We start from the raw sequence: 27,040 nt of genomic DNA, 5'->3' as shown, positions 1-27,040 counted from the left end.
CCTCAAGCCCAAAGCCGTTCAGCTGATACGCTACTTCTCTGCGTGTCGGTCATTTTCTCGTTCCACTTGACAGCACAGACAAGTCACTCATATAATAAGAGTAGTGTTCTCCATTAGTGCCAGTCAGTTTGTGCTGTTTAAGTCCTTACAGTGCTCTCCTCCAGGGCAGAGCTGGATAACACGCTTGAGCAGTGGCCCAATCACTGTGATCACCTGTGACAAACCGCACCAAGGCCCAATCAATACACTACTCTCCCGAGGGCCGGGGAATTAATGTAACTCTGCTGCCCTGCATGCCTTTGTGTGCGTGTTTATTGCTACACACATACATCTCCCAATACACCGCCTGAAAACTGACAATATTAAATAAAAAAATCTGCCCGTTTATGTGATTAGGATGAAAAAAGAGAATGAAATGTTTTCATCTTCCTTACCTGGAAGACAAATCTGAAAGGAAGATAATTTAAAAGAAAATTTAAAGAATGGATGGGAAATGAGGATTTGAGTAAAAAGGGAAGAAAGCAAAATAGCTAAAAAGCTAAAAAATAAAGAAAGTTACAGAAGCACAAATTAAAGCAAAGTGTGTGGGAGATTTGGTAAAGGCAAGGGGGAAAAGCAGAGCTCAGACGGTGACTCCTAAGGGAGAGTATTCACAGCTATATTAATATAACACAGAGGGGGTAGTTAGAGAAGCTTTGTTTGTCTTGGGCTAAATTAACACCCCCTTACCATCATAATAGTCATGTCACTACAGGAGGGGGGGTGAAGAGCCTGAAGAGTGTTTATGTCAATGTTTTTCCTCCCACTTAATGAGCTGGGTTTACTCCCTGCAAATAAACGAGCAGATGAGACTATATAGAGTTGTTATTGAGGTAGAGTTTGAGGTTTCTTTTCGCTCTGTCATTCCTTTGGTAGACACGTAAGTTTTAGATTCACAGCCACACACACATACACACACACACACACACACACACACACACACACACATGTATGCATTGTACTGGATGTACTGGATGTCCAGCTGCTCGGTGTCTTCATTAATCTGTTGTGAGCGGTGTTTTTTCTTTTACTTGTGCGCAGCATTTTGTTGCTGCTCTTTGTTCCTCCTCTTTCTCTCCGTCTCCTCTTCCTCCACCTCCCTCCTGGCTCATGTTGAACCTCCTGCTGTGGTTGCCTCCAAACACCATCCACCCACCGCCACTACCCCCATGCCTGCAAGAGTTTGTCCCTCATTATTGGTCCTTACTGCACCCCAACCAACCTTCCCACCCAGCGTGGTGTCATAGCTTCAGTACAGTATTGTCTCATTATCTCCGCAGACACCAGAGAGGCAGGGCATTATAGGACATCAGACACTCCCCCTCGGTTAGAGGTCTGGGGGCTACTGACAGCTGACAAGTGATTAAGACAGGGCAAAGGTTTTATCTGCCTGTATCAATGCAGCTCAACTAGGCCTAGATGCTGAATCCTGGTTCATTTATTCGTCATGTGCAACCTTCACCTGTTGTTAAAATGAATATATATATTTTAAATCTTTTAGATCTTTGGTTATGCTCAAGTGCTCATGTGTTTTATTTGAAGTTTTGATATCCATAAGAGGATATATTTGTACCAAAAATCATCTCAATTTAATTTTACATCTCCTCTGTCAGGCTTCCCTCTGGAGCTCTAGCAACAACAGGTTGGTGAGTGATCAAATAAAAATATAGGACATTTCAGGTAAACACTCAGAGAAACCAAATGCTGCAAGGTCGGATTGTGGTCCAGGTGGACGGGGCTTGGGGCCCGCTGTGGACTGAGCGCTTTGATAGTGTCACATTATTATTATAGAACCTAGACCTGCTTTATAGTCAAAAAAGACATGAAAGTATCACTTTATACAATATGGGACCTTTAACATGAGGAAACGGTGGCTTGACCTTGCTTTGATCAAATCTGTGTTAAAAGAAGCCATGGTTAAAGCAGACCAACATAAGGAGCAGATTTATCATAAAACTATAATTTTTGGCTTTTTACATCCATGACACTAAATGAATTCATTTCATATTAACAGATGGTGCTAAGGTGACACAGGGAAGTAATGTAACAGTGAAGGGTGCTGGACAAAAATGTGAAATTAAATCATCCACATTATGTAATTCAATTTAGCAATAATAACCTGTGGTTATTGAGCATGAAAAGCAGTTTGTTCCAGATCATGTTAACTTGTTTAAATTCTGTCTTCCCCCTCTTGTGTACCACCTACAAGCTGTTCCAAACATGCTGTAAGACCAAATTATCTAAAGAAAATGGTGTAGAGGCAGGTTTGTCATAAATAAATCATCGCTCCGTCCTCTTGATGTATGAGTTTAAATGCACTTGGCTCTCCATCTCATCCTTGAGTCATCTCTCCAAATTCCTTCTGTCTTCCCAGAGCTCCAAAAAGAAACACGTAACGTCCGTGTAACTGTTGGGCCTGTTTTCTTGTTTTCGGGATGGGGGTGGCGTGGCAGAGGAGCGGGGTTGGCGAGGACACAGCGCTGAGAAGGAGGAGGAAGGGGGGGGGTTGTCTGTCCTAGGAGACAGATGGCGCGGGGGGCTGGTCCATGATGGGCTGGTGCTGGACGGGCTCCATGTGCTGTAGTGGGTAACTGGGGCCCAGGGTGGAACGTAGGCGGCACTCTGATCCTCAGCGCCACAGTATTCCTCAGGCACAGGAGTCCACTTCCCCCGCCCATCTGTTCCTTCCATCGCAGCTATGGCAAACGTTCCTGTACACACTTGCTCGCACACTAAAATATACACAGACAAACATACACACGCGTTCGCATACACATACATACGTCAGACACACACCCCCCCCCCCTGCTTATCTGCAGCTCTGGGTTCAGTTACAGTGCACCAGCAGCTCTTCCCCCAACATTCCTCCTCCCCATCCTACAAAATTAGCCTCCAGGTTTGACTATATCCCACCAGCTTCCGCTCCCATTTCATGGCATGCTTGACTGTATCTGTTACTCAAACGCTGAAACTCTCCAGCTCGACCGTTTGTGTAATCCTACGTAATTTTAGACTATACTCCCACACGTATTTGTCAATGACCACACCTTTGTTATAAAATAATCTCTGCACCAGGGATTTAATTGCTCTGCTGTCACCTGTTCAGGTATAAATGCAGGGGAGAGCAGGTACATCCACAGACTGGGAGACAGAAGCCAGAAGGGAAAAAAAACTGGCAAGGTCGTAAATAACATGTTGCCATAAAGTCTAATGTATGCTGGTGGATGATGTGTTTCTGTGACTGATGCATGTCCCCACAGAATTTTTTTTTCTCTCAGATAATAAATGTTTTCATAATTAGTCTGGTAATAAACGTGCTAACACATGTGCGACACTCAGAGCGATAATGATGAGAATGGGAAGGTGACATCAGAGTTACGGTCCAAAGGCTGTTGGTGAGTCAAGGTCAGACGGAGGCAGTGTGCAAGATGCCTTTTTTTCCTTTTCGCAACCTGCAATGTTTTTGATCATCAGATGTTACACGCTGTTTTCAAACAATTTTTATCCGCGCTCTGTGATGAAAAATGCATAATGTAGTCTTTTGTCTCCCTGTGATTTCTTGCTATTCCAGGTTGCACTGTGTGGACAGCGGGGAAACACACAGCTGTGGGTGGAAACAGGAACAGCTGATTGAAATCCACACAAAATACAAACTCCAAACAGAAAGAATCCAATTTTAATTTTGCTGCGAAATGACACTGCTGTGACACCAACACCGCTAATGCAACTACAAATATTACAAGCTCCATATTTGAGCTCTCATACAGGAGGCAAACCACACCTGAACTCAGTCTTTGCCACCACTTACCACCTCCGTTCATGCAGGTATCTGCTCTTCCTCTCTCCCCCTTGTCTCTTTTCTCCTTAAGGACATAAAGGAAGCTGAGACATTAAGGTGACACGATGGGAGTTTTGCTAAACAGCAGCCACTGTGGCAGTTACATAATAATTGCACATTGAATTTATCTTCATTTTTCAAGGTTATCTTGAGTCTGTTGCTTTAAAGACATCATCATTAGGCGACTTAATTGAGAATGAGTGGAATGAGACCACAAGCCAGAAGCGACAAACATGTTTCCTACAGCAACCCTGTCTCCTAGAAATTAGGTTTAAATAACCTGCAACAGCAAATACTTTTTGTAGGAAACATACAGTAATTACGTTTCTATGAGGATATGTTGTTAATTTACATATTTGGCAAGTCACAAATACATTGATACTGAAAAAATATAAGTAAAATGTTTATAGATAATGTATTTATTTTCTGCCAAAATACCCAATCGTCTAGTACAACATCCATTTATTGTGTCTATAACATGATTAAACTTTTTTATGGTTATGTTTATCCACTCACAGCACATGTAAGAGAAAAATTAGGCTATTTGTTATTTTAAAAGTTGCATAGTCTTGCTTTAAGCAGAGCAGACTGCCAGACATCTTGTCTTATGGTTGATAAAAAATTATTTAAAATAAATGAACAGTTAGCTACAAATTTTAAGCCAGTTTTAAGTAATCATTTATAGGAAGGAAACACTGTAAAAGTCATTAAAAAATATCTTTTTCTTCTTGTTTTTTTTTTCTTTACACTTTTAATACATCAACAACATATATGACATTCCAGTGAGCACCGAGCCTGACATGCTTTTTTTAGCAAGAGGCCCTTAGCCAGCTGTCTGAATGCCAGTTAGGGAAACATTAGACCTTAAATATTAATGCAGTAATATGGCATTGTTGGAATGCTTACTGGGCTGTGGGCTCCAGGCCTGCTGGGTTATTTGTCACACTCCAGAAAGCTCACAGCAGCCAGTGAAGAAACCTCCATGAAAGGGCGAGAGCTTACACAGCGCCGAGCGCAGCCTCTTCAGCCGATAAGGAGAAAAAAAATGCACCACCTTTTATAAATAGGAACATTGGAGTCGTGTTGCTTTATTGTTGCTTCTCTTTTTGTATGATTTGTGTAGCCGGACGGAGATAGGCCTCTAATGCTCTCTTTCTTCAGCAGAAAGTTCTGGATTAACACCACATTAGTTCATACTTCATAGCTGTTTTTTTTCTAAGTACTAAATTCATCCAAAACCTCTATTCAGTCAGAATCTAATTGGGATTTGCACAATCAAAAACAGGTACAAAATGCTTTAGGCTCAGTAGTCAAAGCAGCCCTCCCCTCCTCTTTCTCTCTCTGTGTGAATCTTCCAGCAACAGATGGCTGATGGAGAAATCAGCAACACGTTTATTTTCTCTGTCCTTTATTTTAACTAAAATGTGTCATAATTGGATGAATACCCGAACACACATATTTTAGTATGTATTGATTCTGTTCCAGTGGAGATATTTTCATCTTACATCATCCAATGAACTGAATATGCCTGCCTTTGGGAATAAGTCGCTTTACACTTTTTTAAAGATTTAGTTTTTGTGTAAACAAAAAATATGCAAACATGCATAAAATGCTGTTCAAAATCACCACACACACACACACACACACACACACACACAAACAGTACAGACACAAGCAGCCTCAGTGCTCTGTGCTTTACTGCTTGTAATGTATTAGGTTAACCTTGGAGACACCCTGTGGTGCTTTAGCTCGGGCTGCCAACGATGCCATAAACTCTGCAATGAATGAGAAGATGAGAGAACTGGAGGAAAAGAAGATATGCTAACAACTAGAGTTTAACTTCAGAGAGGGAGGGAGATCATTTTTTGGCATATGCATGCATGTGTGCAAGAGCATGAGCAGGTGTTCATGTGTGTATTTCTGTCTGCGTGAGGAGGTTATGTTGAAGCTCGACATGTGCCTAATTGGATATGTAAAGAAATGCAAATATAAAATCCGTGATAGGATTCTGGCGCAGGCTCACGGCAGAAAAAGTGATGCTGTGGGTACCGTGGAAAGGTCGGGGACGCAGGGGGCGGGGGGGAGGTTGGGCTAGGGGCCACATGTGGTGAGAAGGGGTCAATGATGTGAATTCCATCGATCGCAGGCTTCCTGACAAGTGTTCAGTGATTTCCTGTCCCTGGCAGAAATATTGTGCTTGTTAATCCATTTGAGTCAGAGCAGCAAGGGGGCTCAGTGAAAGAGGCAGAGAATGTGTTTGTGTGTGTGTGTGTGTGTGTGTGTGTGTGTGTGTGTGTGTGTGTGTGTGTGTGTGTGTGTGTTGTGTGTGTGTGTGTGTGTGTGTGTGTGTGTGTGTGTGTGTGTGTGTGTGTGTGTGTGTGTGTGTGTGTGTGTGTGTGTGCGCGCTCTTGGAAATGGTGGAGTGGTCAACGCAGACAGGATGCTAATGAGCCTGCGCTAATCAATGTGTGCTTAATCAGCTATTCAGCTCTGAGTGGCCACGGGAAGGATAGAGGAGTGGAGCGGAGGGAGCGGTGTTGGGAGGAGTTCATGAGAAAGTGCAGGCCCAACCTCTGATTCACTCCCTTTGTTGAGAACATCAGTTCTGAGGAACTCCTCGGTGAATGCAGAATCACTCTCCTTCAGACAGTGGAGCAGCCAGAGTGCTGCTGGGTTTCTGAATGAGCAGAGTTGTTGTTTCACCTCTCTGGGAAATAACTTAATGATATGCAGTGTAAAAGATGTTATGATTTGTTCAGTGCACTCATTTGAAATATTATCTAACATATCTAATGAAGCACTTTTATATACGACAGCCTTAAAAAACACCACAGCTTTCTTGTCTTGATGAGTGATTATTAGTTGCCCGTCTTTAGACTGCATAACTTTGTGTTGTTTACATTCATGGTGAGACGCGTCTGCCGCCGGTCAGTTCAGAGCTTTGGCAGCCATAGGCAGTGTTCAAAATTCAGACAGTGTCAGAAATTGAGGATCAAGTTGTCGCAGTGTGACTGCTGCTGCAACCCACGTCTGCAAACCAACCAATCAGAATACGACAGGAAGTGATGCAGAATACACCTGCCAATTCTGTAAATGCCATTTTTGAATAAAGTTTAAAAAAAAAAAATTACAAAAAAAACAGCCTACACATTTTCCCCCACCCACAACCTGGTCCACACTGTCCTTCTCCTCCTCTTCTCTTGTGGCTTTTCAATGCACAGAAGTGTCACCACCGTGAACAATTATTATCATTTTTTTACTGCATTTTCAAAACCAAAGAGTGGCACAGATGGATGACTTGCTGAGATTTGCCTCTGCTGTCCTGTGCTTTTTTTTTTCTTCTACTTACATGCTACAATTCACCAGGCGCTCACTGTGGCATTCATGTGAGATGCCTCGAATTGATATCTTACGCAGATTGCAGGTTTACCTTCACCAATTCCCATTATAGACTAATAATCAATTCTTCCTTCAGCCAGACTACAGCATATGTTTACACTTATTGACTTTTCACTAAGCCCTATACCCCTTAGTTACTTTCTCTACGCCACACACATACGCAGTTAACAGTTATACTGAATTCAGCTGATGTTAGCTCCATGAATTGTTTGAAAATGCTCCTTATAGCTTACAAACCCTTCATATTCTCAAACACAATTTTTTCACTTTTAGTTACACAAGAAAAGGCCTGTAGCATGAGGACTAACCACTGCCAACACAAAATCCTTCAACGTGTCGAGAAATCCAAAGCTTGACAGGCCGGCAGTGCCTAGTTACAGTTGCTAAGCTTTATTGTTGTATATGATTGGACAGAGGCTGGTTTAGTTGAGGATCAATTGCACAGTTTGGAATTGTTTCACTTAATTAAGCACTTTTTCATTAAAAAAAGAAAACATTGTTCTAACGATCATTTATTTACTTTGTAAAGTTGTTAAACATCTACACTGCATGTCAAAAACAGTCTATCATCAAGAATTAATAACATAGTATATAGTGCTCTTATTTATAAACTTTCATTATTTAACCCTCTCCCACAGGACATTTTCTCTGCTTCTTTTCTTTTTTCCAACATGTTGGTTTCAAGAGTTATGCATTAATCCTGTTCTTTACCCACTCAGAAAAAGGCCACAACTCAATCAGTCTCCCGTCCTCAGGAGCGGCGGCCTTTAAAAAATGACTCCATACCCTGAGTTGACAGCCCAAAGATGGGAAGAGAGGAATTAATCTCACAGAAAGACCCAGAATAAAAAAAAAAAAAAAAAGGGGGGGGGGTAAACTAAAAAAGAAGGTTGGGGAGGGTGCGGAAACAAGCTGTGTGTTTGCTGAATGTGGGTGCAGCTGGGGTCCACTCACAAATTGTACACAAATTCTGCAGCACACGGTGTACACGCACACACACACATGCGCACACCCACACATACGTTATGTGTGAAAATGAGGGGTGGGAGGGAGAGGGAGCAGGGATCAATCCATATTACGGTCTAATCTGTATCGCCTTGGGCTGCTGCAGACGCAGGGTTTTGGGGGACTTTATGAAGTGTTGTCAACATGTTGTGATTCCAGCTGGAGCTGGCCCAGGAAAATAGGGCCACTGCATTTGGTTGTTAATATTCTATAACAGGCCGGGTCAGTGCAGACACTCAGCTTGTGGTGTCTACTTCCAAACAGTTAACAAAAGGACACATTATTGGGCTACCTTGACTGGCTACCCAAATAGGATGTGACCTGAAGGTAGCAAACAGCTGTAGGAGGAAGATGCTGTGAAGTAGTGTGAAGTGGCTAAGCGGAGAGAGAGAAATAAAGAAAAAGTGTTGATTCCTGGCAGCGGTCCATATCAATGCTCTCATGGAGTGTGTTAGTGAGTTTGCGTTGGTGTTCAAACTGTATCGGAATTTGGACGGAGAACAGAGGCAGATAGGGAGGCAGATTGAGGAGAGATAAATGGAGAGGAAGATAGATCGCAAAGGACCATGCCAGAATCTCAAGCCTTGGAAGGACGGCATCTCGCTGAGACCGTCCGTTGTGAATCAGGACTGCCAGTAAATATATCACATCACAGCATACAACTCTCCTCATTCTATTTCATTGCTCTTCTTGATCATTGCGACCATTCATCCTGCGCGACAGACGCATGTACATGGTGATGTCCAATTGATTTACTGTACTGAAAAAATACACATTAACATGCCTAGCAATTGTCACATACTAAATCCGTGACTGTAATTTAAATGGCTCAAGTTTGATGTCGTGTCATTTGGCTTGTGCTGGAGAATATTTGATAAGGCTACATCATTACAACCCCCCCTAACCCCCACCTAATCTATCTATGTATCTATTCGGGTAAATGAGCAATGGCTCTCATTTGAGCCGGAAAGCCGAGCTGTCATTAGTCTGTCTCCAAATACACCCACTAGCTCTAATGATGCAAAAACATGCCTGGCTATGCCTGAGCACGAGCCGTTTGAAGAGCATGAAAAAAAAATGAAATAAAAAGATTTGAAGAAAGATGGATCTAGCAACTTGTATGTTTTCAGGTGGAGATAGTATTTCACAGCAGAGAGATGGGGAGGGTGGCGGGGTCTTTTCATAGGATGATGATGTGTGTGTGTGTGTGTGTGTGTGTGTGTGTGTGTGTGTGCGTGCCTGCCTGCCTGCCTGCCTGCCTGCCTGCCTGTGTTTCAGTTTTATTTTCATTTTAAAGAGAAATGGGCTTTTAACATGCAACTCAGAATCTGTCTGTCTGTCAACCACTCTTTGATGTCCTGCTGCTTCTGTAGCCTTTGAGAGGGGCTTGGGTATCATTAAGCACTTCCAATGAGTCCCACGTAGAAAGATGACTCGATCCCTAAAGTTTTTCATCATCAATAAAAAAGATTCTGCCTCTCCTTTAACTGGGAACTTCAGTCAACTTTAATTCATTTATTTGTCCATAAATATCCTGCCTGTGATTAGCCAAATTATATTCTTTTTGGCATTGTTAGAAATTCTACCACTGCCGTCTTTTCTTTCAGACCTGCTTCATCACAGTAATGAAGCAGCTATAATGATGTGCAGGTATCTATGTCTCCCTGTGAGTGATATGAGGTTAATATGTGGAGAGCTAATATATGCCTGTCAACAGTAAAGGAGAGCATGTGCGCCGCATGCTGAATTTGAACGAGGGGGAAGACATTAAATATTCTTTTTGATTGCATATCCAGCTGCATATTCTCACAGAGGGATTCTGCTTTTAACTGAATGTGCTGTACACAAGCACTTTGCAGTTTAACAAATATTTTTCCCCTGGCAATGTCTCAGCCCACCGGTGGTTTAGTACTTAATCCTTCCCAACAAATCCAACTACTAGATTCACCCAGGGGTGGGCGGGGAGCTGCCATCTCTACAAAGGGAATTATTGACATTATTAAGCTATCTGTTTACAGTAGAAAAAGCATTTTGTATCATAAACAAATGTATGGTTTCAATCCCTGTAAGCCCTCTGTAGGCTATAACTTAGTGCATAATGATGAAAGTGACCTTGCTCAGGAGAGTTGGGTGGGTGGGCAGGTTTTACTAATGTAGCTGGGAATACTTAAGGGAATACTAATGTTAGTTGAGGCAACATCTTAGGCCTGCTTATAGCAGTTCTTACTCCAGGTCTCCCACAGAATCAAGGGTCCTTTTGAAAAGGCCTGTCTTCTCATCTCTGGCTCTGTTCTGAAAGCTCATTAGGACCAGAGATCAAAGAGTGGGGCAACCGGCCTGTGAACTGGACACTGTGGGCTATTTCCATCTATTTATCACTCACACGGCTATTTTGGCTCTCACTGGAGGTGATCAGCATCCAGATCGCACCACAACTTTCCTCTGTAATCATGCCATTTTGGTGACATCCATCAGTGGCCGTGCAGTGAGAGTTCTCCAAACCGAATGCCTCTTTCCAGCAAATGCTGGCCTGCACATGAAAAGCTTATTCACAAGTTTGAGGAACAAACAGCTTTAACCTCGTCCATATTAGACTAAAATGTAGAGGCTGTGCTAATTTTACAATTAAAAAGGTTCTGAAATGCTTTGTGTGATATACACAGAAATATATAGCCCCAGATATCATTACATGTTGAAATGGCATTAGGATTATTCTCTAATTTATAAATCAATGCACATTTAGTGTAGTTTTCAATTTGTCCTTTTTAAAAAAATTATTAATTATTATTAATTAGATTAATTTCCTGCCCACTTGCTTTGATTGTGAAAGATTTACAATTTAATACCAGCAAATTCTCTTAAAAGAGAGGCATTTGGAGGAAAGTCAAACAGACAGAAAGCATATAGTGACATAGTGAGCAACATAGTGAGCCAAGTTGATCGCAGCTCATCTTGTTTTTGACTTCAAAGAGTACATGGTTTTAAATTGCACTTCATAAAGTTGGGGAACTTGCAAAAGAGATTTAAAAAACTGAAGCAGCCGTATGTGTTTTAGTCTTATTCATCAAGCTCCAAAAATACTAGATCCATACTATAATGCAACTAGATACTCTCTTCATTTGCTCCTCCCTGCCTGGAAATGTATTTCAAACTTCATACAACCACTTTTCAGCAAAGATTTTGTGTTAAAAATTTGTTCTCTCCAAAACATAAGTAATAACTAGTAAATTCAGTTTGACATAAAGGTGTTCGATGTTAATGCAGACTACGTAGCTATTTAACCTTTTTGTTTCACCTGTAGCAGCTTTGTGCATGATGGTCCCCTCAGACTAGATGCCTGGATCAGCTGAGGATGAAGAGGGCAGGACCTAATAATACACTTCCTGTCTCTCTCCTGCTTTTACAGTCTAGAGACAAACACACCTGCAAGTGCACATGGACTTAAACACACATGCTCATCCGCCTCACATCAGTGAATGACCTCAAACATCTCTGAACAGGACGACAAGCCATCTGCCTGTCTCCTTTTATAGTTGTTTAACGATGACATTGTACATCCAAGTCAAACAATACAGTGAAGACAGGTGAGCCGTAGATCCCATTCGCTTTCTCCCTCAATGCACAGACTGGGGAACACATGGAAATGCAGTATTCATAACCTTGAAAACCTTTCTCTTCCTTGGGCATATAGTGTCCATATCACAGAAGACAAGAGGAGAAGTGTGAGAAAATGCACAACGCAGGAGTCTAAGGGGAGCTAGTCTATGATGGATGAGCCATAAGGGACAGTGTGTGACAGACAGCGTCATGCTGTAGTGACCTCTCTACACATATTATACATTATACATGACACACCTGCACTCCACATGCGTATACAGCCTTTCTTCTCCTACGTGTCCCCTCTTTCGTGTCATGAACATACCAGAACAGTGCAGTGACCCGTTCCCTGGAGCAAGCGTTTTTGCTCTCACAAGCTGTCCAAACATTTCTGCCTTTGAAGGCCTGTCTCAGTCTTTTCTGCCTTCACATGGTACCTGGCTCCTTTTAAAAGCGACACTCTAACTACTGATTTATACTTCAGAGAGACTGAGACTGAGTGGGAGAGGGAAGGGAGAGGAAAGGGGAGTGAGTATGTGTCTATCTGATTTGGTGTGTTTTGTGTGCATCAGCCGCTTGTGTGCTTTGCTGCAGGAGAGCGGGATGTTTCATTGCAGGGTTTGTTTTTTGCCAATTAAATAGGCACTAATATCCATCACAATGCCTGAGCTGAGGGGCTCTGGGGTTCCAGGTTGCTATCTTCGCAGTGAGCAGAGCAAACTAGGTTACTCTATCTACACATCAGAGCTAAAGCAGCCTGAACAACCCAATGGCTGTCGCTGGAGCTCAACAGATGTAGCTTCCTTCGCTAAATCAGCTCCTGGAAAGTTGTCAACACAGCTCTGGCAGAACTGCTGCTTCTTTTTTCTTGTCTGTTATAGTTGACTTTTTTCTCTTTGCCTCGGTGTTTAGTGTTTGCTGACTGACTGTGGGAGAGATAATGAGGAGAGTCTTCTTTCTTTTTGTCCCCACGTCCATGTCCTCCTTTTGCTCTGCCACACAAAGTCATACTTCATAGAATTACTGTACCGTATGGTTGTGTAGTGAATGTGTCTATGTGCATGGATATGTGTGAGTGTGTATGGGTATATGGTTTAGGGCTCTTTAGCTGCTAAACGCTTCACTTTGTTCACTATCCAACCACTAGCTTTGTCTGTCGTGGTGCTGGGCAGGTAGTGTACAGTTGGCTTATCAAAGCTTTTTCACTAGAAGCTGGTGCCCGCTGCTGCTGGAAACTAAGTCGATGAAAAGGATGAACAATAAAGTTGTGGGCCGTAAAACCAAAACAATGAGTGGAGAGATACTCAAAGGTTCAGTACAGCTGCAGGGAACTGCAGAGATTAGTTTTACTTCTCTGTGGGTTGTTTACTCCCAGTGACACGTTACAATAGGGCTGAAACACATGCAAAAAAAATCATATTGCGATTATTTTGCCAGATGTTGCTATTGCAATATGAGTCAGTTGGAATGATAAGTTTTGCATTTCATTTTCACTGAAAAAGTATTAAAATGATGATGGAGTGATTTTTGTCAGGGCTTGTACCAAGCTAACATTTTCCTTTACGTTTGGTGACCATGATTTGTAGCCTCTGTAGCACCAAAATGCTTCACTTATTGTATGTTGTGTTACATTTTGCCTTTATCAAAAAAAAACGCAGCTTCTGCAATTTGGATATTGCACTTTGCCATATTGTGATTTTGATAATATTTACAATAATAATTTCACTAATTGTTCATATCAAACTATTAGTGAGTGCAGCTTTAAATTACGATAAGATAAAATAAGATCGAACCTTATTCAACCTGAAGGCAAATTTTGTGCTCAGGATGCTCGGCATGCATAATAAGATAAATACATACATGATATTAATATGTTATTGTGTACATATATATAATATATAAAAATACACATACAAGTAGAATCTAAAGTAGAAAAAATACCAAATAGGTAGATGCACAGTACAAACCACAGTGCAACAGATGAATGAAAGTGCCAGGTACTAGTGCAATGTTACAAATTACAAACAATAGATAAATTGTACAGAAATTTGCATCTGGGTGTCCTGTGTAAAAACTATCAATATTGTCATCCTGCTTTTCTAATTGGAATAAATCTTATGTTAACATGCCTTTAGTGGGTGACTGACTCCAACACAGGCTTGGAAATTGTATATTACTCAGAGTGACAAGGTTGAGCTAGAGGTTAAAGGAGGTCAAGTGAAAAGGTGATTTAACCTCTAGGAATCAATGACAGAGAGGGAGACTCTTTGACCTCACAGGTTTGATCCACAGTCACTGGTGCATTCTGTGTTTGTTCTCCCTCTGCTCTGTTCATATGGGTTTCTTCTAGATACCCTGGCTTCTTCCCACAGCCCACAGACATACAATCAGGTGGATTAGAGATTCTAAATTTCCCACAGGAACGAATGGGAGTGTGTGTGTGTGTGTTTATCTGTCAGTCTGTGTTAGCTCTGTGATAGACTGGCAACATGTCCTGGGCTTTCCCTGCCTTCTGCAGAGTGTGCGCTGCTATAGGATCCGCTCCTTCCCCATTATTAGCCTGGAAGCAAATAAGTGAGGAAAGACAGCTCTCCCTTTTATCCTGAGAAATGAAATTTGTGTCTAAGTTATTGAGTGAAATGTGAGTGGTACACCACGAGCAATATGTGCGTGCATGTGTATGTGTCTCTGTGTGTGTGCGTAGATAAGTAGGGCAGTCCTACATTAATAATGGCCTGTCACAATGTATTTTTTCAAGGAAAAGCGAGCGATTAGACCCAACTTAAACTGTGTCCCTCTCCCATACTATATACTACAACAATTTTCACTATGTCACATTTTGAAACACTGCTGCCAATTTCAATTTTGGAAATTTAACAAAGAGAAAGCAACATTTTCCAAACGTTTAATATGTATTTAATACTCATGGGGCTGTCTCACCATTATCCAGCTGTGAGTAGCTCCGCCGTCAACTCAATTGAGTTCTGCAGGGATGATGTACCTTTGTAGGCCAACCAGGAAGTTAGCATCACCTTGGTTCCCTTGACAAAAAGACTTTTTGGATTTTTCCATTGGCTTTTGGATTATTGCAGAAAATAAACTCTGTGACAAACAAAAGTTTATGATACTTGCACAATTTGTTCAGCTAGATAATCTTAAAAAATGACACCACTTTCATGATTTTTGAAGCCTAAATACAATCACCAGAAGTAAAATGCTAACTTGTAGTTTGATTTAGTGAGCTTACATCTTCTACAAAAGCCTTTCCTCTTACACAGTTAATAATAGTTTGCAAAAGCACGAGTATAAACGCAACAAGGCCACAAAGGTGGACTGGTGGGTAGATTGGTTTTCGTGTTTGTCGTGTTGACGTTTAATGTCCCCACCAACCTCTGTAGTCTCATTGAGCCACTTGTTAGCAACCAGCCTTTTCTAAGAGATGTAAAAAGCTTTAAAAAAAAAAAAAAAAAAGAAATGACTGGGGCATTTACTGATGTATTTTATGTTGTAGAATAAAATATGAAAATGTCTTGAGCTTACTTCAGGCAGCTAACCAAAAACCCTAACCAAAAAGATTCCTGCAGCACTCTATGATCAAGTGAATTTAGCATTCATACTGACATCTCTGAGTATATTTTTTCTATCATTTTATCAGTGAGAATGCACTACACTCAATACTCAAATCCCAGTTAGAAATAATAATATGTATCATGGAATTGGGACACAGCTTTGCCCTCAGCATGTGACCAGCTATGCTGCTCATGGAAAAATGCAAAGAAAAGTTGTCTTTTTATTTTCCATGGTAGAACCTCATGTATTTATGAATGAGCACACCCTGTGGACCACCACATGTTTTACATGTGCACAGACAAACTACAGTGAAAATATCATCACAGAAATGTAAATATGGTTTAAAATGTATATATACTCTTTTAAAAAGTTTATATTACTTAATGCTGTATGACTGTTTATCCACTGACTCAAATCTGTATCCATTACATATGGGTTAAATAATGTGTGGGCTCTGACCTCTTTTACCCTACCCACAAACTTCCTCATCTTAGTCTGTCCAAGTCTCTGTTAGGCAGCTTTAGCTTCGGGCTGTGCAATCCTAATTCAATTACTCACAGCCTTAATCACTGATCCTGTTAAATGACCCTTATGTGGATTGTAAGTTGGATAGCTATGCAGCCGAGCCATGTTGCAGGACTCTTCAGGCCAGCAGAACCGTAACCCCCTCACCCAGGAGCTGGCATGAACTTAAGTTTGACACCCCCGGACCAGACTGTCTCATTCCGCACCTAGTTCATAATAACATGCTCCTGTCAAAACTGGGCTGAACCAGTGTGAATAGACAGTGACGCATCCTGGTCAACTGCCATATTCACTGTTAACACCTACCAGTACAACTGACCAGTATTACACACTGAAATAGTGCGGTGAGTTGTGTGAAGAGACAGTTGCCCAAGGGTAGATTTTTTTCTGACAAGAAATGGGTGCGTGATAAGAATTAAATGTGACTAAAACAGTAAATCTTAAGCATGATGAGCATTACAGGGAAGTACAGGGAAGTACCTAAAGAAGGATAAACACAAAGGTGATATTAGACAAGATTTGTGCAATAGAATGTTATAGTGTCACTGAAGCAAGACCCTCAAAAACAGATTAAATGCCTGCGACCTGCTGAGCAGAATAAAGGAAAGGATGAACATTGACATTTAGCCCTGTAAAGTGGAGAGTCGAAAGGAAGCCGAGGCTTACTGCTAAGATGATAATCTAATGAAGTGCAATTGTTCTCTGTGTCACTACATCACAGCGTTGGCCTATACACTCCCGTGCTCTTTGTGCTTTTACACCCCGAGCCGTGGGCTCACCTCTCAGGCTGAGGGGGCGCCTGCAGGCCCTTGGGACTCCAGTGGCTAATGGAGGTGGAGGTGTGAGAAAGGGAGTGGTCAGGCTCACTGAGCACCCCTGTGGCCGGGCTCATTTCATGCTCTTTGGCCCCCTTTACCCTGGCCTCCGAGTTAAATGTCAATCAGGAGCACTGGAGGGACTGGCACAGCGGAGTGGAGGGTCCCACCATGAAGACAGGTCGACCCCGCCGTTTGAAAGCACCACTAGAAATAGAGAGAGGAGGGAGAGAGCAATAGAGAGGAGGGAGAGTTTAGGGAGTGAGACCTTCACTGTCATGGTGAAAGGATGGAGCGATCTTGAAAGGCAGGCAGCTGTGCTTTCCAAAAGCCGGGGCCGCCGCCCTGTAGCGCTCCAAAGAGCAGCGCAACAATGCCTGTCTCAGCACATAAATAATTCCTACGTGTTAGAGTGTGTATGCATCCATGAATGTGTGCACACATTTACAATACACGTGTGCCCTTTCTTACGTAAAGCCTACTGCATATATACCATCTGCGCTGTGGGAAAACTTTTGGTTGGTTTAAATGTGTTTGAATTGTGTTTGTACACTTTTCATTTTTGTGTATATTGGAGCTCTGTTTGTTTCTCCGTGGTTCCTGTCAACGACCCTCATCTAATTCTCCTGACCTTGTCAACATGTGTCTCCATGTGTTTGTCTGTGGCAGTGACAGAGTGATCTATTCTCATGCAGTATTGAGTAGGTTATGACCTAGACATCTTGTCCTCTTCGTCTAACACTCCCCTATCTTCAGTCTCCACTGACTTGTGTCTAACCCCCACACTGATACCTCTAGCTGTCCATTTTAATTCCACCATGAAAAGCTTACTTGAAAAATCACCCCATTGTATGTTAACAAAGAGGACCCCGATTGTGGTGGAGGTATTTTTTCCCTCCTTCTCAGTTAAATGTATTCAGTCGTTTAAGCCACGCTGATCCCCTCCCTCTTTCTCCAACTCTCAGATGTGAGACAGACAGAGGGGCCTGACCGCTGGCCAAGGTTAACAGAGCCTTAAACTGTGTTTGAGCTCTGCATCACACGCCCACCACCGCAGAGATCAAACGCTGTTCTTCTCCCAGCTCCCACTGACAACTCTCAGCTAACTAAACTGTCTCGCTTCTCTCTTTGCCCTGTCTGCCGTGAACTGTATCCAGCCCACAGCAGACCTGATCAGTCTCTAAGCCCAATGTGAAACTTCCCAGTGTGAGCCAGTGTGTTCCTTCCCACATTCATTATACATTTCGATCCTGAATATTTGAGCCTGGTGATTGATTGATGTCTGATTGTTGTTTTGATGATCTGTTTCAGTTTAAGAGAGTAGTACTGCAGCTGCAGTATGACATTGTTATAAAGTAAATGACAACTTTTTATTATTATAAAGATGTGGTTCATGTGTTTGTATTGACTTTTCTTGTTGGCATTGTCATTGTCTAATCTAAATTCCTGCTATCAGCTCAACTTTATCATTTCTCATCAAAAAAACAGCAGTTTCATCATTGCAAAGCCAGACTCTGTTACATTAGGCTAATCCTTCTCAAATTACATTTCATCAGCACTCCCTCTACCTGCACATACATTGATATGTATAAACCACCACAGGGTGCATAAAGCTGAGCTTCAGGACACAGAGATGATCAGTAGTTCATGAGCACCACTGTGTGGAACAGAGTAGAATGGCAGCGTTTGGTTTGTATTGTGGTGTGTAGCCAACAGATAGCAGCAAAGAGCTGCACTGCATGACCATGATACATGTGTGATGTGAATGACAGAATCCAAATTAACATGATAGATGTCAATCATTTGTCAGACTGAATGCTGGTACAAAATGTCTCTTATGAACTGTGCATATTTTCCATCCCACTCCATTATAAGAACTAACAAGCCTTTGCCTTTAATGACAGAGAGGTTCACACTGCCTTGTGAAGCCAATATTTTGAAGCCAAACCGTGTAAATGACCTTTGAGTTAGACAACTGCAAGGCTGATTCAAATTACAGTTGAATGTAGCCTGTCAAGGAAAGCCAAGACAGGCACAACCGACCTCGTCTGATTGTGCTGTGAGGCCTGTCCTGTCCTGACAAGTCTGCCACTGCTTAAGTTCATTGTCTTCCTTCTGTGACTTTATCATAGCCTCAGGGAAGGTATTCCACTCCTTCCACTCCTTCCCCTCCACCACACACACCCACACACTCTAACTGGAGCGAGCACACACACACACACACACACACACACACACACACACACACAGCAAGCACTTTGCACTTGTTATATGGGTGTGGTTTCTGCTGTGCAAGCAAGAGCACAAGGGAGCAGGCATAATGACAGCCAGTGTAAATATGAACCCTTGACTCTGAAGGCCTCCGTTTGATAACTGATTAAATAGAGTTGATGATGAGGTAGGCATGCACATGCACAAGGCATGAAAGAAGCCTCCGACAACATATAACGAACTCCTTATCTCAGTATTTTAATACATGCCTCTCCTTTCATGAGTGCAATGCAAGCGAACAAGCTGACCCAGATCACTCAGGGAATATAGATCATTCTGTCAGTCAGATCAATTATTCATAAAAAGATGACAGGGCATGCTTGCTTTGTCTTGATATGCCAGAGACATAATCTAGATGGTTGCTCCTTAATGGCTGGGATAATGTGCAGTACTAAGTAGGCAAAAGCCATAGTCAGCATTTTACTGAAATCAGGGTTAAATCAGAAGTCATCCTTCTCCCTCTCTTCTGCCTCATTCCTTAAATTTTCCGTCAGAAGAATGAGGAGTAGTGGGGGAATGGTAGATAGGAGGAAACAGAAAACACAGCTGGCTTCTTATGCATCCAGTGAAGGTTTCAGTATTTCCAACAGGGGGCTCTGTGCTTCCATTTGTTGCATATGGCTTGAAATACTTTGTAATGAGTTGTCAAAGTCAAACTAAACTTCAAAATTAACCAGAATTCCCAGATAATATATATTTTTCATCAAAAGGATTTTATTTTCAGCTTTTTCAATCACAATTAAGTCACTCACATTTAAGTTCGTGAAATTTGCTGCTTTGTTTGTGTCATTGAGCACGAGATGAGATGTGATCCAAGATCTGGTTGGCTTTCACTTTCGCGGGGGACACCCTGCACATACTAGAAATGAAAATGCACAAAGCGATGAGCTAATGTATAAAGCAAATGGTTCAAAAGTATCATGCTGTCTTACCAGTGTAAGCAGTGAATGAGGAAATACCTTGACCTTGGAATGTGGATGCACAAAAGTAGACTAGCCTTGATGCTAATCTGTAGAGGGCACAGGAGAGTTGTGAAGGGCTTGGACCTGGCTCAGGAACAACTGTATTGACTAAAACAATATTGTTAGAAAGAAGATGTAGTAGAGCGATTACACTGCCAGGAAGAAACTACACAGTGTGCCAAGGTATTTTCTGAGGATGGATAGTTTAACTTGGTGTGTGTAGACAGAAAGAAAACCTTTCAGTTGGAAAAATTTTGGACTATAGAGAAATGACTGAAGATAAAGAATGTTGACAGCCAAGAACCTCAACATGTGGCTGTCTGATATCCTCCTACTGTAGACCTCTACATATGAAGATGAACAAGAGTCTCATAAAAGAAAATTGACAGTAAGCCATCTGAGAGTGTGTGCCTGTGTCTTGACCAAATATTGTGGTCCAACACTCAGCAGTATGTTCAAAGTCCTCATTTAAATTCTTAGTGTTCTTTTTTTCAAGAATGAAAATAAACATAAAAAATGACAACCTTATAACTTAAGGCAAATATCAATGACCACAGTTTTAAAACCAGTCTCTAATAAGAGTAGCCTAATACACTATTGGGAAAATGAAGAAGAGATACACATGATAAGGTCAGAAATGCCTGTGTGACATGAACTAGATTATATAACATCCCTTCAAGCTGCCCTACAGTGGTTTTTGTTTGTTTTTGTTTTTGTTTTTTAAAACTGTGTATATCTGTGTAAACAATCTGTGCATACTTTTTTGACAGATTTGATTTTGCCTACTGGTGCCATCTTTGCATCAATGCATGTGTTTATATAAATAGATATTACAGCAACTACTTCATTTACATCACAAAAACAATAAATAATGAAATATATAAATAAAAATAAATAAATAAAATACAATTAAACAGAAAATTATATACAATAACGATATATATTAATAAAAATAGAAGAAAATAACAAGTAGAATAGCACAATGATAGTAATATACTATAATAAATTAGTGCATCTCAGTATGATATTCCTAAAAACTGCACATTAAGGTTTAGGGTTGTCTTTGGATGTTTAACAGAGTTAACTGCACACTGAATTTACTGTATAATCATATAAACAATAGTTACACAAATATACACTTGGTAATAACAGGCTCTATGTGAATCTATGCCCCCCTCAAATGCACCGCAAACAGACAAACACTGGGGTTAGTTACAACTCTTTGAATTGAAATTGAAACACGCCCATCCCCTTGTTGACAGATTGGTATGACTCATTCCTCACACAAGGGGGCGCTGTTATACTGAATGAACGCTCCCTGCCCGAGTCTAGGTTCAAGACACTAACGTGTGTGTGTGGCGTGCGACTGTGTGTGTATCCAGTGAAAATTACCCGGAGACGGACTGAGACAGTTTTTGACCGTACCAATGTGTGTGGCCTATAAATATATCACGTTTACCCCAGCGGAATCATCTCATGGACACAACAGTATATCGAAAATGAGGGAATAATCGGAGGAGACATACGGCGAGGCTCGTCTGTGGCTAACGTTTTGTTGAACTGCGAGTGGGATCACAGCTGCTGGCTACGAAAATGTCGGGAAAAATAGAGAGCAAGCAAGGTAAGTCCTGCCCGGCTAGACTTAACCACACTGCCTCAGCTCTGGATACTGTATAACGGTATTCCTCACACGGGGCATGGACGGTTCAGATTTGGGGTCCGTGGACTGATACATGCGCTAAATGGGGATCCAGAAAACGAACGTGTTCGGTGTAAATGGTGGTTTAATTGGGCCTTATGGATTGTTCTTTTCTCGGCTATCCAGTTAAAATAAAGCGTCGCCGTATCAGCTAGCTGGTATTAGCTGGAGCGAATGGCTTTTCTGTGCCGTTTCAACCTCATGCTGACTAGAAATAGCTGCTTAACTGACCAGTAAAGGAATAACGTTGTTACTACTCCAGTGATTTGGAGAGATAGATGTCGTTGGCTAGCTAGCCTACAATATACCATTTAAATGTGCTACCATTATATAGCTTACATGGCACTTCACATCACCGGCATTTCACCGTTCAATCTCAGCGTAAATATACTATGGTTTGATTGTTTGAAAGCACCGCAAATGTTCAAGAAAAAATACCAGCTTTTCACTCGGAAAGAAAAAAATTGAAACAAATAAACAAATGAACATATGGTGCTTGGGATTATTTTTCTGTTTTGTATTTGGCCGTTAGAAGATGGGTTTGTAACGGTGGCTAGCAGCAGCTAAAGGTTAGCTTTTCATAGCTAGCGCTAGCTGCGTTGTTACCTAGCAGTACACTGGAGTTGTAATGCGTTCACGCCCAGGACTGTGGTGTGTATTTGTGTTGTGTTGCTTTCAACGTTGTGCACGTGGCATTTTTCGTTATGTCTACCGGCGCCGTTCATTTTGCATGCAGCTGTAATAAAAGAGAAATAAAGCACCGCAGGGAGAGCGCACTGAGTGTGAGGGGAAACAGGGTGGTCTCCGGTATGCCTTTGGAAGGAAACTTTATACCCGCCAGCTACACTTGCATCCCATTCCACCAGCTGTCTCCCACATACAGTCCTGTCCGGTGATGTCTGCAGTAAACGGACGCACACACACACACACACACACACACACACACACACACACACACAAGGACACACAGCTCCCAGTAACAGGCGGGGAGGGAGTGTCATCCACCACTAGCTCAGTCATTCTTCATAGGCGTAAAAGTTTCCGATTCCTTTCGTGTCTTGCAGACAGATGACTACATATGGTCACAGCTAAATGAAATCTCAGAGACTGTGTAGTTTTTTTTTTTTTTTTTTGTAGATCCTGGCTCAATGATAAGTTAAATACAGTGTATTTGGACAACAGTCACTATGGACCCAATCCATCAGTTTTTCTCCTGCATCCACTCTCTCATGTGGACCTGCTTCCCCATGGCTCCTAGTTGTGTTTACTGGGTCACTTGTTGGCCTGTTGTCTCTGCTCTCGTCCACATGTACCCATTGATCCCAGATATGTCCCCAGAGGACACTCTATGTTGGCTGTCAGTGAAATGGAAAGAGGGGGCAACACTGGGGACTCATTGTAGCACTGAAAAACTGTGCAGCAGGCATAACTTCAGTGTCAGCCTGTTAAGCCTTTTCCTTAGAGAGAGAGTGTGTGTAAGGATTGGTGGAAATAGATGGTTTTAAGAGGAGCCTGTTGTCGAAGTGGGTTTAGACTGTCGAGACTCCACAGAAAGGGGACCAGTTTTAGACTTTGGCAGAAGGAGATTAATTCACTGGTGCCTCAAGGAGCAAATTAAAACAGAAAAGATTTGGAAAAAGTGAAATTAAGTTCATGTCTGTATGTAGGAATTCCTGCACATGGATGTAGTTGAGGGTTAAGGTTTAAATAGTGATATGATGCTGCCAGGATGTACCACTCAAATGGATACAAAAGCACACAGACGAAGTAGGTCTATTAGTGCACAGATAAACACCAAGCTTCAGCAGGAGAATTATTGATAGTGTGTCTTCCAGAGTCACTAGCTGCATCAACATACTCCCTAATCACCATGGATACTGTGTCCTGCTGTCGCTGACTTGTCTTCTCTTAGGGGGTAAACATTGACGCAGTGTTACCTGTTTCGAGTCGCCTCTGCACCCCAATGTGTAGAGCTTAGTTAGGATGTCACCTCCCAGGGGAATCAAGTGGGTGGTTCTTGTGTCTGTTTCAACACTGAACCCCATTCTGTGTATACGCACCCACATGACTTCATCACTCAGGCAGCTCAAACTGAAATCCATAAACAGATTCAGTGTCTGTGCTGGTGTTGCCCAAAAAGCTAACAGCAGCAACAGCCAAACTTGCATCTCATTGCTTTCCTCAAAGAAAATGAACAGGGTGGAGAAGACTAAAATATGGGAGTGTGTGTTTTTATTTGTCACTTCAGTTCACACTTAGTGTACTGTGATGTACTGTGTGTGTCAAAGTAGTTAAACTGCAAAATGAAAAGGATATGCAGAACCTGAACATGTTTTAAGCAGCCATGCCTTAACATGTATTATGTGTGTTAAATAATTATCTATTTAGGTCCATGTCAGCACATATTAACAGCAGATGATTGGAGGTCTCGTTCGCTGAACATCATATGTGTAAAACCAGTTTGGCTGTACTTATGTTGTAGGCTATAAAAAATAAAGATGACCTAATTAGACAATCTGGTATGATTAAAGTATTGCACTTACAGTTGGCAATGTAACGCCACACCCTTTTAAAAAAAACAGGCTTAATCATTGGTGACATGGTCAGATCTTTATTTGGAAAAGTAGACACAGAATATGAGTAAAGCAAATACCTTTACCTTTACCTTACTTTGCAGAATAAATCCTGCACCCACTTTGCAGGAAAACATTCCTGTAGATGAAGTAGAGAGTCGAAGGTATCACCCTATGTATAACATCTTTATTTACACAAATAATTGTGAAATCAAGTATCTTGACTCCTACTGTAACATAGCTGTTCCTCATTACCAGATTATGTGTGCTGTGTTCATTTTACAGACTGGGAAATTTGTTTCACTCTGAGGATAAGTAGAAGTTTTAAATCTTAGGTTTCTGGTGCCCTTTTCCACTCGGTGTTGAAAAAGCACTGTACTGTCATGGCATATTTATGAAAGCATGTGTTAGTGCTGATGCATGGATTTTGTGCTCTCACTTGTAACCTAGTAGGATGAAATAAGTTAAATAAGTTTTTGGGTGCTGTTTTTGTATCTCTCTCTCATCAACTTTACAGTAAGAAACACATAAACACACAATTCCATCAGTAAAAGAGAGAAGCCTTAATTAAGGTTTTATATTTGTATTATCCCAGTTGCAAAATTCGAACGTCCTTGTTTGCCAGACCAGGATTGTGGCACAACAGTTTTGGCATGTCATTGTTGGTAACAAAGTTGTGGGAGTAGCACAGTGTTATATAATTAGCCTGTAGACTGTTCTCTTAGTAGACAGTCAATGGTAGTAGCCAGCTACAGCAGAACTGATCCATCGGTTCCTTATTTTAGATTCCCTTCACCCCCTGCACAGTGACGGAGTGCGTATCTGTGTATCAAGCATTCCTAGAGTTAACAAGTGTAAGTCAATTTCATGGCTTTGTGTTTGCTAAGTGGTTACTGCATCGCCTTAGACTGAAATATCTTCTTGTCTGATGTACAGAAATAGCTAGCCCCACATGCCTTAGTCATCAGAAGTCTGAGCAATAGCTAAAGTAGTCATTATTACAAAAGGGTTCCCCGGACGATTAGGTCTGTGCACATTGCTGATGAGTGATCCCACTGTTGCACAGGGCGAGCTATGGTCTTGGTTTGACATGCTGCAATTTTGAGGTTTGATGGCAGCAAGCATTTCACCCTCCCTCTCCCACAGAATGAGAGGCTTGCTGTTCCCATATAGGTTTAGTTGTGTTGTAATTAGTTTTTTTGTGTGTGCTGTGTATGGGAAAGCAAAAAGAGGCAGGGAATAGCTTAGGGAGGAAAAGAAAGAGGGTGGAGAAAGGTAGCAAGCTGATGGGAATCGAGTCTCCACACAGAGGGAAAATCAGGGAGAGAAATGGAGGGATTACATGTTGGGTAATTGCTGGACCGAGGCTATCGATGAGAAATGGATGGCTGTCTATGACGGCAATCAGGTCTTGGTAACATGAAGATTTTCAAGGCCGTTCCACCATTAACATCCTCACCAGAGAATGTTTTCAGAGATCTCACGCGTAATTCAATCCAACTTCCATTTACAGGTCGTATTCGTCTCTCCGCTTCCATCTGTGCTCTTGAGACCTTTTTTCTCAGAGGAGTTTGTCTTATAAGATGATGCTTCACTTGATTTCACTGCTGTGTGTTGGCTCACATGCCACAGAGCAGGTCATTTATTCTCGCAGGTGGCCTGCTCAGTTACTTGTGACTGTTCAGTGCATCCCCACTCCAGATAACTGTGGGTTGGACCGTCTCCAGGACCACTGATGACAGCTTAGATAGTTTCACTCAGATCTTCTGTCCAGGATTATGTGATTCTAGCTGTATTTAAAAGGCATTCACAAGAGGGATCATTTTTTTAAAAAACTTTTAAGCTTGTTAATTCCTCTTTCCTTCTCTCAGTGCTATTTGTGGATCTTTCCTCAGACCTGCTGTGTAACGTGGCTGAGTCAAGCGAGGATGATCATGAGGACTGGTTGTTTGTGACTAACTCTCAGCAGTGCTATTGAGTGATAGCTGTGAAAATGCCCGCTTGACCAACAAGTGTTCATTATACAAAAAGTGTAACAATTACATTCACACCGGGACTAGTGGCTGTGTGGATTCAGGCCTCTTGGATGGGCAACATAAGCTGGAGGAGCCAGGCCTCCTCGGAGGACACAGATTCCTCTCTGCAGGGGGATCTAGATGAGGACACAGGTAAAGACACGCTAATATATACAGCACTCCTGATGCGTTTGTGCAAGACTGTAATATCAATGCTAGCTGTTGTTCCAATGCTTCCTGCTTTGTTATTAATGCTGACATCAGTCCATTGCTATTAAGTAAACAAGGTCTGGGCTCTGGAGAAACGGGATTCTTGATTTGGGTATTTAATATGGTAATACAAACAATGAAGTAATTGGATATAGCTATTTGATATTCTGCATTTTCTCCACCATTCAAACAGCTCTGATTCCAAACAAGTCAGAAGAACAGGCAGTGATTTTAAATGTAAATGAACAGAACACAGACTCTACTTTCTGCTAAAAAATATTCTAAAGCACAGGGTTCTGTTTGACTTGCACAGCTGAAAGAGTAGCTGGTTACAGAAGTTTCATTGTGTGCACACTATGCATTTATTCAACACTTTTTTGTTAAATACATGCAAACTTGCATTGTTTTTTGGGGAGGTGTACTTCTTTGTTTAATGCTGCTGTTGCAAGCTGTTTCCAGTTTTGGAGCTTTAATGTAAAATAGGCTCGCTGGCAGAATGAAATGTAGGGGACATTCCTCGCT

At 41.8% G+C, this 27,040-nt stretch overlaps 1 protein-coding gene across 14 annotated transcripts in view; it reads left to right on the top strand.

Annotated features, from left to right (window-relative positions):
* Positions 1-21,355: 21,355 nt before the first annotated feature.
* rapgef1b (Rap guanine nucleotide exchange factor (GEF) 1b) overlaps positions 21,356-27,040 on the top strand; it is a 41,563-nt gene continuing 35,878 nt past the window's right edge. For 12 of the 14 annotated variants that reach the window (XM_056403245.1, XM_056403244.1, XM_056403243.1 and 9 more), the window contains exon 1: positions 21,357-21,642. In XM_056403245.1, coding sequence (XP_056259220.1) covers positions 21,615-21,642 — 28 coding nt within the window. In that variant the 5' untranslated portion in view covers positions 21,357-21,614. Of the gene's footprint in view, positions 21,643-27,040 lie in introns of all 14 variants that reach the window. The other 2 variants (XM_056403236.1, XM_056403231.1) reach the window with 1 other exon arrangement.

The sequence above is a fragment of the Seriola aureovittata genome, chromosome 18 (genome assembly GCF_021018895.1).
Source record: "Seriola aureovittata isolate HTS-2021-v1 ecotype China chromosome 18, ASM2101889v1, whole genome shotgun sequence".
In the NCBI taxonomy this organism is placed as follows: domain Eukaryota; kingdom Metazoa; phylum Chordata; class Actinopteri; order Carangiformes; family Carangidae; genus Seriola; species Seriola aureovittata.
Note: the sequence above shows the minus strand (reverse complement) of the source record. Positions and strands in the feature narration are given on the sequence as shown.